Source organism: Quercus suber, unplaced genomic scaffold (genome assembly GCF_002906115.3).
Source record: "Quercus suber isolate HL8 unplaced genomic scaffold, Cork oak 2.0 scaffold_967, whole genome shotgun sequence".
In the NCBI taxonomy this organism is placed as follows: Eukaryota; Viridiplantae; Streptophyta; class Magnoliopsida; order Fagales; family Fagaceae; genus Quercus; species Quercus suber.
In genome coordinates, this window is record NW_027070387.1 from 41,375 (window position 1) to 59,149 (window position 17,775).

The window sequence follows — 17,775 nt, forward strand, 5'->3', positions numbered from 1 at the left end:
AACAAACATTTCTTTAACAAACAAACATTTCTAAACTGATTTTTTTTTTCTCAAAAAAAAAAAAAAAAAAAAAAAAGTCTTTAACTGATTGAAGTGCCATTGCACCAAAAAAGTTGATTGAAGCACACCGCACTCATAATTGGACCTTAATATAAAGAATAAATAATAGAAAGTGGAGAGATTGTCGTTGTTGTTATTAACTTATTATATTTTATAATTAAGTACAAATCATCTTGTTTCTCAACCCAAAAAAAAAAGTACCAATCATCAAGGTATATAATGAACCCATATTTATTTGTTCAGGACTATTAAATAACTTACTTTTAAGTGAAGATGCCTTGATAAATTGAGTTTTATTATTCTAAAATTTAAAATTTTACTGCAATAAATGAAATATAAAAAAAAATTTAGATAAAAATCTTATAAATATAGAAAAGTGTAAAAAAATTAACAATAAACAAACTAGTAATATTATATATAATATGAATAATGCTAAAGATACAAAAATTTTTACAAAAATTTTTACAAATTACTGATGTGGTGAGTAGTTATTGGTAAATGAAAATGTGATGTCAATGGTAGGCCTAGATGAAACTAATAAGAAACTGGTNCTAGATGAAAACTAATAAGAAACTGGTCACATCAACTATTTGTAAAAATGTTGTAAAATAGTTTGTGATTGCAGTATTGAGTAATACTGCAATCACAAACTATTTTACAACATTTTTACAAATAGTTGATGTGACCAGTTTCTTATTAGTTTTCATCTAGGCCTACCATTGACATCACATTTTCATTTACCAATAACTACTCACCACATCAGTAATTTGTACAAATTTAAAAGCTTATTATAGTATTTATTGTTCCTACACTCTTATTAAACCATATCAGTGTAGCATTTCAAACTACTTCGATCCATTTTGGTCTACTTCGGTTCATTTTTGTCCACTTTGGTCTATTTTGGTTCATTTTAGTCTATTTGGTCTATTTCGGTCCATTTTGATATATTTTCATCCAATCGGTCCACCTCAATCATGGTTTGTCAGGTTTGGGAGGAAATGTTTGTCTACGAAGAGGAGCTGCTTCTTTAACAATTATGCCACATTTTCAGCATAATGTTAATGGTTCTTGATAAAATTACATTTTTCTTATATTATTAAAGTCTTGTATTTTTTTTTTCCTAATATAAGTGATGAAATTACTTAATTCGACTTCCTCTTTACGTCATTCAATACATATAAAAGATGAACTGTTTGTAAGGGTATTAAAAACAAATTACAACCAATATATTACATTATTTATGAAATATCTTGCTTTATATAATAATTGAATATAAAATTCATTATATTTCCTTGAAATAAAAACTTACAAAATTTAAAACACTTTCAAAACAAAAATATAAATAGCTTAATTTATAAAATCTATATTCCTCAAAAAAAATTATAAAATCTAATATATTTTATCAACTATACTTTATTACAAAATAACCACATCATTTTAAAAAATGATTTTAGAGTAATACTTACAAGTCTCATATATTATTTTTATTTTTAACTTAATAAAAAAAAACAAATTTTCAAAATTTTCGTGCTGACTAATTGCATTTATTTTATATAGCTGTTGACATTTAAAACTACTTTAAATTGTAATAAATTAATATAAGCTTGTTGGCATTTGGGAGACCCTAAGATCCTCAATATGTAGTGGAGACCATTGGTGATTACCACCGTTGGATTGTTGCAGAGAAGTGGATGAGAAACAGACAACCAAGCTCTTTCAAGACAATTGCTGCTGTGCTGGTACTCACTTTTTGTGAAATGTGTGCATAACGTGGCCAACAGTTGTGTAAGTTTTCGTATCATATCCAACTGCAAATCTGGGATCAGTTTCAAAAGACTCTACAGTGGACTGGACTTGGGATATTCTTCTAATAACAAAATTCCCGTTGTAAAGTGAATCTATTCACGCTGATTCCTTGCTAAAAATTACTAGTAAGTACTAACATTCTTTGATTATGAGTTTCTTTTTCTTTTCTGGGTCCTCTCAATTTTTAAAGAGCTATGGGGTTTCTGAACTGCTTTTAGTCTCTTGGGTTTTGGCTTTTTCATTCATGGTTCATGCTTGATATTGATTATAACTGAACTAAATTTCTTGAATTTGGAATTGGTGGTGCACAAACCTTGGTGGGTGGTTCTTATTGCAAGTTATGTGACTCATTTAATCATATTTGGTGATTTGGTAGCTGTCTTATAATTACACTGTTGTTGGTTGCTGTGTGGATAGTCATTATGTCGAAAATGACTAACAAGTTTCAAAGAATGAATTTTTAATCAGAACAAGGCCTTAACTCTATTGCATATGTTTGCATAGTTTCTTGGGTTTTAACTTGATTTACTTGTATTCTTTCGTTAGTTAAATAAAGTTTTCTATCGTTTAGCTCAAAAATTAAAAAAAAAAAAAGTATATAACACAGAAATTGAACTAACTTTTCCAAACTACTTCAGGGTTTAATGGGTGAGACAGAGATGTCAAAAACAAACATAGATATCCACATGAACAAGGAAAATGGAAAACGCAGGGCGTTTGATTCAGCATTTTCTACATTTTTTGTGCAGCTTCCTCACAAGCTTCAGAATTGTCTTAAGGTTAGCCTTCTCATTTGAAGCCTATAGTGGATTAGTGGCAGTTAATCTTTGTTGAAAGTTGAAGAGATTCTCCTTTTTTGACACAGTCTCGGCTACAAAGATTAGCTAAAGATATTGAAGGAGTAAACTCAGTGAACCCTGTCCTAAGAAAGGAGAAAGGATCATCTACAGCTTGGGAGGTTGATTTGGAAAAGCAAATGCAAGCATGGACAGAAAATCCATCATGGGTCGATCAATCTCCAGAAATAAAGGTGAGAGTTAAGCAACAAAAATGTTCTTCATGATTTTCTAACGAGTTGTGACAAATTGGCTCAAGTTGAGATTCGAGTAGAAGATTTTGCAACAGTCAAGTCCTGACGTGATTAATCCTGGTAGCTACACTTGTACATTCTGTTATGCCGGTACATAAATCCAGTTCCACATGAAAATTTTCGTGTGGGATGAAAATATGATATAAACTTAGATTGGTATTAGTTGGCCCAAAAGCAACACTGGTGGTGTAGAAAAGAATACTGGAGTTATTTTACTGATGGTAAATGTCCAACCTATTGCATATGTTGCTAGGATAATCTTGCAGAGTTGAAAGTTTCTCTGGGCGACTGGATGTCCATATTGATTTCCATCAAAGCTACAACTTATATGGAATTATGGATTCTAATGTCTCTCTCTGGCAGGTCAGCGTACCAAAAGGTTCTCTTTGCAACCTTAATGTCAAAGTTAATGTTGGGCTGCCTCCAGATGCAGTATATAATATTGTGATCGATCCTGATAACAAGAGGGTTTTCAAAAATATTAAGGTAGGTAGTAATGAAACATTGCAGTTAAACATGCTATTCACTTATTAAAACTTGTATTCGATATATAGTAGACTTTTTATCTTATGGTACTCTCACTTATGATAGGATAGTTCTCCTAGTTTTAAAGCTGTATCATCTTATTGAGATTCTAATTTTTGTATGACAAGTTAAATGTCTTGCTTCAGGAAGTAATATCCAGAGAAGTTTTGGTCGATGAAGGTTCAAGGCAGGTGGTTGAATTGGAGCAGGCAGCCATATGGAGATTTCTTTGGTGGTCAGGAACCATCTCGGTTCATGTTTTAGTAGATCAAAACAGAGAAGATCACTCGGTAAGATATCAGTTTTCATTGTTGGTGTGTGTGTGTGTTTTGCTAGGGAAAATGGAGGGGGTGGGGGAACTGTTCATGTTGCAATTTACAAACCTGATTTTCATCAGACATGAAGATCTAAAGAATTTTTTGTTGTGGTTGCATTTAGTTGTTAGGAAACTCATGGAAAAGGAATTTTACAATTCTCTGGTATGAACAAAACATACTATTGCTGGATTTTCTTTTAATCGAACACCAATTGTAGAGCTCCCCTACGCAAGGTTTTGGAAGGAAACTTACTGAAATTATATGCATTTATCTTCCATATTGTTATTTTCTGAAAAATAGGCTTGCTATATTATTTGATGCCTCATTTCGTATTAGTAAGTACCATCATTACCATCACATGACGTTCATAAGCAATCCCTCATTTATCAACCTTGAGACAATACCACATTTGGGGCAAGTTCATCCCTTTATTGCATTATTGTGCTTTAGGACATGGAGATTGGATTATGTGATGAGAACTAGCCATTTTTTATCTCTCTAATATATGATTGTTTGTCAGATGAAGTTCAAGCAAGTGAAAACGGGATTTATGAAAAAATTTGAAGGGTGCTGGAAAGTAGATCCTGTGTTTATTGATGAGAAAATCTGCTCTCCCTTTAAGCCTGAGACATGGGAACAGTATTGTGCATGTACCAAAGGCAAAGGAAGGGTAGGATCAATAGTGAGCTTGGACCAACTTATTCAACCAGCCATTGTTCCACCTCCACCTATTTCCTGGTATCTTAGGGGAATAACAACCAAGACATCAGAGATGCTGATAAACGACATGCTTGCTGAAACTGCCAGAATTAGGGAAAGTTTAAACCCTGAAAAATCTCGCAAGGCACTAGAGATATCTGTGGGAATGTCTGATGAAGGCCTAGTTGATAACATATGGGATATTAAAGAAAGATGGACCCTGCGTAGGAGAAGTGCAAAGCAATGTCATAGAAGGCTGCTGACTCCCAAATGATCTACTTGTGAATAATTTCTGTTTAACTTGTGAGCTTCTTATACGTATCCACTGTAGCTGTAATTGATATCTGAACCTCTAGCAATATTTTGTAATAATCTATTAATCAAAATTATTGGATTGTTAGTTATATTGGTTCATTTACCTTAATGTCTTGAGTTCAATGTCTGAAAACACAATCAATTATTAGAACAATGAAGCTGCTAACTTTCAGCCAGATGTTTTGCATCTGGATTGTTGAGTAGTTTTCTCCAAATTTCTTGCCTTCGTTATTGCTAAGAGACTGGATGTGTTCTTGGCAGAGTAGAGCATAGCAAATGGAACCCAAATTAACACTAAGATGATATTACATCTTTTGATTGCTTTTGATGATTGCCTTTTACCATCAAGCCAAGATATGTTTCTTTTTGGCATAGATGAGCTTTGAACACAAGTATCGCATTCGATAATAAGAAAATTTACTAATTAAGCCAATTAGAACCCACAAGGTACTCTATTGTTGGATTAATCCTAAACCCCATTTTTGGTGATTTACACATTTCCATTAGAAGAAGTTTCAAATAATAATTTCTACTTTGTTAGTTTTTTTAATATTTTAAATCATGTTTTGCTCTGTTTCATCTTGAAAACCAATTCCCGAATATTTGATGAATATTCTAAAAAATTTTAACAAATTTGATTATCATTTTTGGCCCCTTATTTTAAAAAATTATTTTCCTAAACTTTAAAAGCGTGATGTTAGGGATAACTCTTGCGTAATAGCCACTTGTTTTAAATTAATCGAAGAAAGGACAATCTTCTAAACTCATATCCACCCATGAATATTTTGACACAGAGTGCCAACTGGTTACCCACTAATTGATACAATAGGTTACCAATCTCATATCAAGTATTTTTGTTAGAATGCTAGCATGATCACATGATCCATTGTGTTAGAGAACTCACTTGTAGGAATAAATCAGATCGGAGTTCCGCAATTTGGGCATCACAGTCAAAGTAGAAGAGGACAGAAACTAAAGTTCAAAGGTAAAACAACTCAACAGTGATAGTAAGATATTGATTAAACAATTAAGAGTTACAGTATGCTGAATTACAGAAAACTAGTCAAAATTGATACATAGACAATTAGGGAAAGTAACATTGTTCATTTTCATGTTGTATTGTTGTTACTCTCTCAGTATCTCTCCCCTTAATTTTCTTTTTCGGATACTTTTCCTACAACCCTGTTACTATGTTACAAATATTACATAGAATTTCAACTCTGTGACTTGCTCGGAATGAACACAGGCAACCAAGCATTGCCTTGTACAGCATCCTGTATCCAAGGCCAGGAGAAGAAATCACTGCAGATTCTAAGATGCATAGACACTGCATTCTATACTTTCGTTGTCATTCAATTCCCCATTTAGTGGACTACAAATCTTATCTCCTACAAGGGAAGACATTGGGAATTTCTGTGTTAGATGATGGATCATCGAGTCATCAAGACCATGTTTTTCATAGCTCATGAAGGCACCCAATGCTCCAAGAAATCCTTCATGCCGCAAAAACATTGCCTTAGCCTCACCTTTAGACCTAATAACAGGAAAAAAAATGCTGTTTTTTAAATTGAAAGCCTTTGTCAAAGAATGGAATAATAGATCAAAACAAAAATCAGGCATGGAACACTATAACATTCCTAGAGATTGATCCTAAAACCAAGAATGAAAAGAAGGTTGGGAAGAACAGGATGATCCCCCACCCAAAAACATGGAAAAGCATGACACCAGATGAAAAATTCTCCAAAAAATATCCATGTGTGCTGTGACCAAGAAAACAAACGTTATCATAATTACCAGAAGTCAACTGCAACTGCAATTGTATCCATGGTATAAGCATGACCCCGGATGAAAAATCCTCCAAAAAATATCCGCTTGAGCCCAAATCGGAGTGCATTCAAGTAAGCAATCTAATCATAAGAAGTAAAACGAAATATTATCAGACACTAACTGTTGATTATAATTTAGGGAATTTTACATTGATTTCAGATAGAATTAAATGATAAAAAAATTTGCACAATGTAAATTATAAGACAAAAAAGGAAATGAGTTGTCAATATGTTTTTAAACAACAAAGAATCATGAATTACAGACTGCATCTCAAGGAATGCCTAGCAAATGGCAGCATCTGCAGGCATGGCAAAGGAAATCGACTAACTTAAGGGAGTATACTTCCAACCCTCAATTACAATATGATCCTTTTATGAAAGCGCATTCAACACCATGATCAAGACCAGGAAATAAAAAATAAAAATAAAACCAAGGACACCACCCTACTTCTATAAAATTTCAGACAGACTGCTACTTATGCATGCATAAGCATACATAATTTGCATTGAAGAATCTAAATTAACCCCATAATGTGGTAAACAAATGAAATGTAGAATAACTAATGTGGTCAAGCACACCAAGTATGCCTGATCAGTAAACACAATTTTAAGATTTATGATACCATTCTTATGATTTTATGATACTATTAACTAGCTTAATGTTTTAAGTTCGTCTATGTACTACCTGAATCCAAGGCTTGAACCTTGCCATTAAGAAAGAACAATCTAGAAAAGTTTGAAAGTTCTGAAAGTACAAGGGGTTACTAAAAGAACATGAAAGTAGGAGATGAAAGAAGAACTGAAGCCTCAACATATAACCCAATATACCCATGCAGCACACTCAAGGGTAGAAGATATTTTTTGATAACGACAATACGCTCTCGACTTTTTTGTTACATGTTACATGATACATGATAGGTTGAAACATATTGTTGTGCTGTATGTACATGAAATCATTAAAATTGACAAGCATACAGAAAATAAAATCAAATGGAGAAAACCAGGAAAGTAATAAGAAGGAATTGGGAAGACATGGAACAAAATGCTCATAATATATGAAGAGAGTACTACAGAGGAAAAAGTAAGATGATTACAGGGTTTGCAAAGGAATTCTAAAATCCAAATTGCACTACCTCACTAGGCATAGTATCAATTTTGAGGAGCTCATTTGACTACATTTTCCTTTACTGCATAAGTGACTTCAAGATTACAACTTGTCATATTCACTTAAAGTTTGACATAAGACTTAAGGAGAAGGGAATTACTTGTAGCAAAATAAATTATCTACACATCACAACATGTGTTATGAAACCAGATATGACTGACAAATCTTGGCTGGTTTAGTATTGTAGTTGGCTACCAAAGCTTCTGTAATAGATGTGCAAAAACCAATTTCTGTCTAGAATTGGAACATCTAAAAAAAAAAAACTATATTCTAGGATTAGGCCAAAATTTTCTCTAAACTCTTGACAGGACAAAACATCAACTCGTAATATGTCTTCCCCAGTAAAGGCAGACACATCACCACATCACAATATATTCAATTTAAGGCAAATAAGAAATCTGCCCCACTGCAACTGACCTGTCCAATGTTGTTTGAAATCATTCTTAAGAGTGACCGGGCAATATCTTCAGGTTGGTAATCTTGAAGCTCTTTTTTATCAGAAATTGCCTTGCCAAAGCTAGACGCAATAGTTGTTGATGAAAGACCAACCTGTTAGCATCAAGATGGGGTGGGGGGTGAGAAGAGGAATTCAATTAACTTAATCATAAGATGAAAAATTAACATGGAAACTAAAAGGCCTTCATCATCATCCGTTAAAATTAAGACCAACTAGGTGATGAGCTGTGCATCACACAGGAAAGCTATATTTTCGCTTCAAAATAATTTAAATGAAGTTTTCTATGTAACCCACATCACCTTTACAACAATACCACTACCGTGTCAAAATCTTCAAGATAGTGAGGAGTCTAATCAATGAGAAATTTTTACAATTGAAGGAAACCACATGATCAAATAAATGCTCTAGAACTTAAATATGAAAAAAAGAGAAGATGAAAAGATAGAGAGACAAGACGAGTTGGAAAAAGAGTTGAGGAGTTCATGAGATAAGAGAATCAAATAGGCCCCATATCCAAACTATCCAAATGATGATGTCTCTATGGATTTAACATGGTAAACTGGTCTTTGCACATAACAAATGTGGTTACAAAATGGTATTAAGGAAAATGTTTTGAATGTTCGAAAATAAACTGCGATGTGGTGCATTGAGGGTCTGGCATTCTAACTCCCTTTAAACAAGAAACCACATTACAAAAGTTCTGGCTAAGTACAGCCTGATTTCTGCAATATATATTCAAACTAAAACTTCAACAGGAAGTACACAGTACAGAGAACAGCAAATCTCTCAGCAAGCTAAATTAAAGCAAAGACCTGTCTATCAAGAATACTCACCTTTGAATAGTCTGTTCCACCATAGATGTCCCCAACAAGCATGTCTATCACTCTGTTATTTCCCTGGTGACTTAATTCCAGCAACTCATCAAAACTGAGACAGAAAATACATTGGTGGTCTGTAAATTAATGGCTATGTAATGATAAGATAAATCATCGTACTGACATAATCAAAGATAGAAACTCCCTCTTGCACTTTGTTCTATAAATCAAAAACAAAATAAGAACAAGGCCAATCATCATACTGAAATAAACAAATATCAAAATTACCTCTTGCACTTCGTTAAGAGCCTTCCCAACCCCCAAAAAGTGCCACCACCAACATTTGTTCCACTCACTCTCTCAAACTTCCCATCCCCTTCAACCTATACAAGGACAGGACAGAAATTAACAAAGAATTTGGGAACATATCTTTATGATCAAATACTACAACAACAACAACAAAGCCTTAGTCCCAAAACTATGGGTCCTTAATAGACTAATTGGCTAGAAGGTGCCCAAGCTAACCCTTGCAAAATTATGATTAAAAAAAAAATTAAAAGTTTTAAGAACATGAACCAAAACCAGTTACTGGAGCAAATAATAATGACTAGTATACCTTGATCATGCTGACACCAGACCCAATATTAACAAGGAGGTAGGGGTACAAATCATTATGGTCAATCTGCACAAATTCCTTCTTCCCGTCCAAGTATGTAAATGCTTCTTGATGAACTGCCTACTCAAAAATGTATAAATGTCAATTGAAACTATCAGTCAAGACATTGGTATGTATGGCAAACAAGAAAGTATATGCAATGAAATAGTTGGTTTGAAACATGAATGAAATAATTTTAATATAAATAATAGTTATACACTTGTCACACAGACATTTGATAGAATACAAACATTTCTTTACCTCTCCTCTCCCCCAAACAAATACTATTTTGATTGACGCAAATGTGTGGGTGTGTATGTGAGGAAGAATCAGAACAAAATTCAAGATAAATAAAGGGCAAGATACTAAGTACAGCATGAAAGAATTTAACTTCATAATATGTAAAAGACAGATATTTAGTTCTACATACCAATTTATGGTAAGTAGGGTCCCACCTTAAGTAAAAAATTAGCCCCAGCTACAAGACAGTCCATTTCATCTTCCTTGTCAAGACAAATGCCAAGCTTTTCTTTGAAGAGATCAGCATACTTGTATGCCCCACCACCTGTGGCCTGCTCACAAATGGTAAGTAGTTAATAAGTTTGCACACTGCTGCAAGACATACCAAAAACCAAGTTTCTCATGAAATAATCTCTCTCCATATCCACCCATTTCCATTTTTTCTTCTGCACATGAATTACATGTGCTATTTTGCCAGTATATAATGAAAACATATCCAGCTGCTATCTAAGATTATTTTTAAAAAAAAAAAGAAGAGACAAACCTAATTTGACCAAACTACTTAAGAAGAATAGCATGGCAATGCTAAACAACAGCTTTTACCTTAATTATGGTCTTCTCAATGGGAAGAGCCCCAAGTCGCTGGCAACCTAATTAATTTCAATTATAAGCAGAATGACAAGAATTAGCAAATACATCACGAAGATTGAAAGAGCATTTAAAAATAACTTTAAATGATTTTAAATTGCAGCTTTCTAATTAATATCGCAAGGATTGAGGAAACATTGTTGCATTCAAGGAATGCCTACTTAATGGGATTTCTTTTGCTAAGAACATCACAGACTGTTAAAACATACTCCACCCTTCTTGTCAAAAGGCAGGTGCTACCTATGTCTTTTAAGAATTATGTTAAAACCAATGCAAAGGCCATCCAGGACCAAAAAGCATATTGAAACCATGCGAACAAAGTGGGTTTGGCACTTCAAGGAGCTTCTAACCAATCACAGTGAAGCTTGAGATCGATGCCAAAAGCTTGTTCTGCTAAGCTAGAGCAATACTCAGGTCAAGCAGATAGTGACATCTGCTTCATGAGGCGTGCTCCCCAGCCAATTTTGCTATCCCTTGGGGTTATACAACAAAGAATTATTTAAGATTTAAAGTATATTAAGATTACTAAGTTGTGTTCGTAAACTAGAATTGCGAGATTTTGACATGCATTTTAATGATGTATTAGGCTGACTCATCAGCTTGGTTATGCTGTGAAACAAGCTTGAGCTCAATCAAATCAAGCATAGACAAAACAAGCTATAGCAAAGTGCATTAACAACACCACTCTCCCTTCAACATGGTTCCAAACATTAGCACAAGTTCAATGACTTCTAAAACAAGAATCAGTTTCTGAAGTAGCAATAACATGTAAGTCCACACATACCACCAATATGAAGCCGCTGGGTTTGTATGAAATCTAAGCAATCATTGATCTTGCGCGTTTCAAACTTCGAAAAATGGAGCCTCCCTTTAAGAACCGGAAAACTCCTGTTCCCATTAGAAACCCCAACACTCTCCTTTCCCGACCTCCCCAACTCATCATCATCATCATCATCACCATCATTGGTTGAGAAATACACCAACTTAATCAGTGACCCTGCCCAAAAAAACACACACACACAATGCTACTTCAACACCAGCATAAATTGCATTTCTAACACTTCATTTTGCACCATTTGGGGAGCCTAAAAAGAGCATTTTTAAAACCCAAAACTTCATTTCGCAACAACACAAAACAAAGTTTACTGAAAAAAATTTAGAGGAACATGTAAATTGTGGTAACAAATTTATCATCACAAATGGGTCATCAAAAAGGGACTCTCATTACAGCTCAGTAAATCAAATTTGAATATGGGAAGGGAAGCTACTTTAATTCAACAGTACAGAATTTTTTTGGACACGTCCAAAGTGGCATGTAACATATATAACTGATTTGAGGAAAATCAAATACATGGGCCAAAATGAAATAACGAAAAAAAAAAAAAAAAAAAAAAACCAGAAAATCAAATACATGGGCCAAAATGAAATAACGAAAAAAAAAAAAAAAAAAAACCCAGATTACCTCCGATATCGAGAGATAAATGAGAGGTTTTTTGATTTGGGTCGGAATTCCCCGGAATTTGAAATTCTCCGAGATCCATTTTCTCCTTGATTTCTTCTCTGTCTGTATTTCTGGACTATGAAGTGGGTGTGATTGTTGTAAAGCTTTGGTAGACCATAATAAATATGAGCAACTGCGCTGTGTACCAATTACCTAACCCATCGCTGCCTAGAAGAAGAAAAAAAATGGCAGCATTATGAGAGAGTTGAAAACAATTTTTTATTTTAGGACCTGCCGGTTCTTATCTTAAATAAATAGACCCAGTCATATGTAATTATTGCAAGTTGGGACCGAAACTCTAATCTAATCTAATGGTGGGCTGCTTAATTCTTTCATTCATAGAGTTTTTTTTTTTTTTTTTTTGGTTCTCTTTCACTTTTCTTTTTTCACTCTCGACTTTCCGAGGTAGTTAACAGGGAAAATGAAGCATAGGAGCCTAACAACTAGCAAACGTGTTGCTATGTGATAGACAGCTAAAGTAATATAAGAGTAATATAATATAGCGGATTTTAGTTCCTCAAACTAGTAAAATTGTCTTTTTTATAAGAATCAACCAGTAAAATCGTTGAGAGTTCGAGTTGGAATTACAAAAAATAATTATTATGAAAGGATGTTATAAGTTCGAATTTTATGGTATTTATTATTGTAAAAAAAAAATTAATTATAAAATCAAAATTATTCCAAACTTTAATGGTGTAATTAGTTAGTACTACTTATGTAACTTTAAGGGTAAAGACTCAAAACCAAAATTATCATAAAAGTGCAAATTACAATTTAATCTTTTTCATAAATATACATGATTTTTTAAAAAGATTTTGCTAATGTGGGTCATAAAGACATACAATAATTAATCATTTAAAAAAAAAATTCTTAAGAATTGAAAGAAAGTATTGACAACTTTTTCAATTCTCGAGAAAATGTTTCTAATGTTAGAATTTCCCTTTTAAAATTATGACAATTAAAATGATTGATAGGAGCATTCTAATATCTTTCAATTAATTCAGTTGCATCGCTTGTTATGGGAAAGTTTATTAAGCAATGGGTAAGCTATATAGGGCAAAGCAGGGTTGGGTTACATAAATGTTTTGGCATGCTGGATATGAGATAATAAACGTGTTTTGGGATGTGACTTGCTTGCTCCAAGGGTAGTTTGGTTGCACATGCTCAGGGGTAGAACTGGGAATTAATTTTCCTTTGGTGTCCTTGTTATAAGATTGATACATTACACACGCATGCTATTGAAGAGGACTTATCGTCTTTTATACTTTAGTGATTATATAAATGTTTACTTTGATAATAGATATATACCGAAAAAAAAAAAAAAAAAACTTGGTATCTTTAAAATGTACAGAATAAAACTTGATGGGGATATTCCATACAATAAAATTCATCTATTATCATATTCATATAGTGATATCTTAAAATTTTTATTTGTAATATAAAATTATAAATTACTAAGTTATCTACCGAAGTGTATAAAAAATTTCCAAAGGAATCAATGAATTATGAAGTCCTCAAATTGTGAACCAAAACTTTAAGCTTTAAGTGCATTATTGATAGATGTAAACTCTGCGATAAGCTTCCTGAGTCATCCATTCATGCTCTGCGGGAGTGTGAAACTATTCAAGCAGTGTGGAACCTGCATTTTGGGTGGGAGGACAGAACTCAAACTTTTGGATTTTCTTTTGACGAATTAATTAATTTTATTCGTGTGAAGCCTCAGTTCATGGAGTTATTTGCTACTACCTCTTGGCACATTTTGTTGTATATAGAGGTATAAACGTAGATAGATTGTAAGAAGAATGTTTGAGTTTGGAAAGTATTGTTTCATAAAGTGAAAATTTAAGTTCTAGAATTTTCTAAATGAAATTCGAGCTAAAGGATTTTCGTTCGATTGAAACTTTTACTCGATCAATCAAAATGATGAAGAAAATATCTTGGAGTCTCTGGATGATTGAATAGTTATTTGATTCCTATTCGATCGATCGAAAAGAGCATTCGATCAATCGAAAGGAACTCTTGACCGATTGAAACTTGTAAAACTAAGTTTTCTGCAGAATTTTCTGGTAACCATTCAGAATGTTTGAAGATGTTTCAAGCCTTGTGAATGGTTTTATGAAACATTTTGACTCTCCATACATGCCTTTTGATAAAATATAACCCTATGAGTATAAATAGAGACTTATGTTCACTTGAAAAATAACACAAGAAATCTTGTGGTTATTCCCCAGAATTACTATTTGTAGAACCCAACAACTTGGTTGTATCTTAAGGACAAGTTTGCAATAACCTTTTACCAACAAGAGGGTGGGGGCAAATATTATCTATTTCTGTTTACCTTTTGTATTATCCTTATTCTTCCTTTATTACTTTGTGTATTATTCTCACCACATTTGATGCCAAAGAAATAAGGTGAGGTTCAAAGAACTTGTGTTGCCGCTATGCAGTGTTGCAGGGGATGCCTATCAGTACCTGGCTATAGATAAAATGGACAGCCACAGCCAGTCAGACTTGTTAAGCAGAAAAACATCAAATGGAAACCACCTTCACCTAGAATGTATAAGACAAACTTTGATGGTGCGGTATTTGAAGATTCAGGTGAGGCAAGAATTAGAATGACTATTCGAAATTCTAGAGGTGTGGTTATGGCATCTCTAGCAGAAAAAATTTTGAATCCTTCTTCGATTGAGACAGTGGAACTTCTTACAGCTAGGGTGGCTGTTACACTAGTATAGGAGCTCGGTTTTGAAAACTCCATCTTTGAAGGCGATTCTAAAATAATCATAAACTCCCTTTGGAACGGTGATCGGTTGAAGTCATCTATTGGTCATTTAGTATAAGACACTTTGTTCTTTGTAAACTCCCTTAGGAGTTGGTCATTCTCTCATATTAGTAGGCAAGGTAATGTTGTTGCATATGTCTTAGCTAGAGAGTTTGACTTTCTTTTTCTTTTGATGTTTGGATGGAATTTGTTCCTCTAGATGTATTTAATGTTTTAAGTGTTAATTTAATCGATCCTTAATAAAAAGTTACGTTAAAGGTTTTCTATAAAATTAAAAAAAAAAAAAGTGCATTACTAATAAATAAATGAAATGGAGAAAAAATACATTAATTCTATAGATTTTTTGGGGGTGGGAAGGGGGGAGGGAATTCCTCATTATTTTATGAATCCTTTAAAAAAAACTCAACAAATATCTGTATATATTAAGAGAATTCAAAAGGTTGTTATTGCTTTTTTTTTTTTTTTGTTAAAATACCCCTAAATTAATTAACTAACAACTTAAAAATGAGGTTAAAATAGTAAATTGGCAAAAGAAAGTTAGTTATTGCTTTTTTAATTGTAAAAAATACCCCTACCTAAAACATAAAAATGGGGTCAAAATAATAAATTTCTACTTCTACGTTGAAATGCATTCATGCTTCTAGTAAACTCCTACTTTTACATAGATTTAAATTCCTACTTATACTCTCTAACTCCCTACAAAATAAGATCACTCTTTTGTTAGTTTTAAAACTCCTCAAATCTACAAAACTCACTCTACGTATTCATTTTTTTTTTTTTACTTCATCACGATGTATTTGTTTCTTCTATCCCCATTTTTTTCAATTTTTTTTTTTTTTTAAATTTCATTACTCTAATCTCACATTTTTCCCCCCCAAATCTCTTCTTCTTTATTTAAAAAAAAAAAAAAAAAAAAAAAAAAAAAACCCCAAATCTCTTCTTCTTTATTTAAAAAAAAAAAAAAAAAAAAAAAACTCCTACTATGAAACCAGTACTATAACTTCTATCCATCCTTATCATCCCAACATCCCCACTAAAAAGCAGTTACTAATATTTAATTTCTCACGCTTTTATTTTTATTATTTCACTTTCTCACTCACGATCTCCTTATTATCACTAACCTACAGGTTTGTTAGTCAGTTTTATATTTATCTTATATTTGTGAAGGCCTAGTTTCATTCTCATCAATTTCATATTTCTTTTTCTCTGTAAAATTTTTTTGAGAATTTGTTCAATTTGTGCTTATTTTTTAAAATTAAGCCAAACTTTAGCAACAAATGAATGACTTCAATGGATTTGATGTTAGGGACACATTTTACAAGGTTTGGAATTGAGATTGGCAAATGCAATCAAGACTCAAACCATTCGTTGAGCAAATAGATATCTTTCAAAATTCTTGGTAGTATTTATTTATGCATTTGTGGGAGAAATAATTTATTCATCACACCTTTAGGTTTTTTTTTTTTGGTGATTGAAAAAAATAAAAATCTCAAATTATAATAAATACAAATTATTAATTTTTATCTATAAAATAGAATAGTCTTTGAACATGGGTTTCAACACGTGCGATATACTAATGTAATTCCGTCCCTAATATGGGTTGTGAAAGGTTCATTCCCCTTACCCCGTGTGTGTATTGGTTTGCTGTTTCTCAAAAAAAATATGGGTTGTGATTTTCATGTTTGTGTTATGTGGGCTGTGTGATTAGACTCGGAGGTGACGTAAGCACGGGTCAAGTCCTCCAAATTGTAGTACATGGACCGCAACTGCACGTCAAGTCAAGTTTTGTGCTTAAATGTTAGGCTGATGGGCAAGGCATATAGTGGATCCGATCATGTGCATAGTCATAGACTATGAACATATCTTTATTGGGAAACACGTGTCTAACAAATGACATGAACATGATGTGTAGCCGGTAGTTACCGGCTGTTATCAAGAATTGCATTTAATTATCAAAAAAGGGCCGATGATGGGACAGTTATTTGTAATTACCAAGCAATTGCTTGGTAATTATTTTTATTAATGATTCAATAATTATAACAATAGCAGAGAAAAGTTTTTTTTATTTTTTATTTTTATACTAATTATTGATTGATATTGTAATGCCAATGATTTTATTAAGGAAATTTTAAAACTTTTTATAAATAAATAAAAAATGTTAGACAAGCCGATATTGACAAATTTTGCACATTTAATTTTTTTATGTATTAATAGTTGAAGGTAGAAAAATTTAAACACGAGATGTTTTGGAATTAGTCAATTCAATGAGTTAAAACCTAAAATCTCTTGGCAGTTGGCACCTAAAGTTTGCTAAGTGAATCTTTGCTAAAGTTTTGAATTATTTCTTTTCATAAGTGAACCAGCAATATGTTATTAAACAACTAAGAGACTAGAAAAACAAAAACAAAAACAAAATAAGGAACAATTGTCCGATCACGCTTGCCTGGTGAGTCTTTTTCTCCTTTGGGTAAGAAAAACGTGTAGCAAAAAGATTGAAAGTCAATTCTATATAATGAGCGTTCAATAATTTTCCTATGATAAGACTGTTGTCTATACCGACTCCTCTCCATCACATTGACTTGGGCAAAATCAAGACAACCGAGCAAGTTGAGAAAACACACTGATTCATGTGAACAGTGAACCCTGTATCGAATCTAATTTTACCAACCAAAACCAAATCCAACTTCTTCAAACATAAGTCTGTTTGAAATCTGTTTATTTTGTTGAAATTGAAAAATTTTACTGAAAGTACTATAAATAAAAATAAAAGTTAGTTGAAATAGTACAGTGAGACCCATAAATAGTACTAAAAGTCAAATAAAGCCCATAAATAGTAGCAAAAATAAGCTGAATAATAAAATAAACTGACTTTTT

General features: G+C 32.8%; 2 protein-coding genes across 2 annotated transcripts; one reads left to right on the forward strand and one right to left on the reverse strand.

Annotated features, from left to right (window-relative positions):
* The first annotated feature begins 1,685 nt into the window (after nt 1-1,685).
* On the forward strand, nt 1,686-4,901 carry LOC111996452 (uncharacterized). Its single transcript, XM_065768588.1, has 6 exons — nt 1,686-1,991; nt 2,505-2,645; nt 2,732-2,896; nt 3,320-3,442; nt 3,628-3,771; nt 4,319-4,901. The coding sequence occupies exons 2-6, from the start codon at nt 2,511-2,513 to the stop codon at nt 4,769-4,771; spliced, it is 1,020 nt and encodes a 339-aa protein (XP_065624660.1). The 5' UTR covers nt 1,686-1,991; nt 2,505-2,510; the 3' UTR covers nt 4,772-4,901.
* Nucleotides 4,902-5,814: 913 nt separating this feature from the next.
* On the reverse strand, nt 5,815-12,471 carry LOC111996454 (pantothenate kinase 1). Its single transcript, XM_024028437.2, has 10 exons — nt 12,081-12,471; nt 11,403-11,615; nt 10,574-10,620; nt 10,186-10,302; nt 9,692-9,811; nt 9,364-9,458; nt 9,094-9,187; nt 8,221-8,352; nt 6,607-6,719; nt 5,815-6,346 (listed from the first exon to the last, which is right to left on the reverse strand). Exons 1-10 carry the CDS (start codon nt 12,157-12,159, stop codon nt 6,124-6,126), a joined length of 1,233 nt encoding a protein of 410 aa, XP_023884205.2. The 5' UTR covers nt 12,160-12,471; the 3' UTR covers nt 5,815-6,123.
* Nucleotides 12,472-17,775: the final 5,304 nt, after the last annotated feature.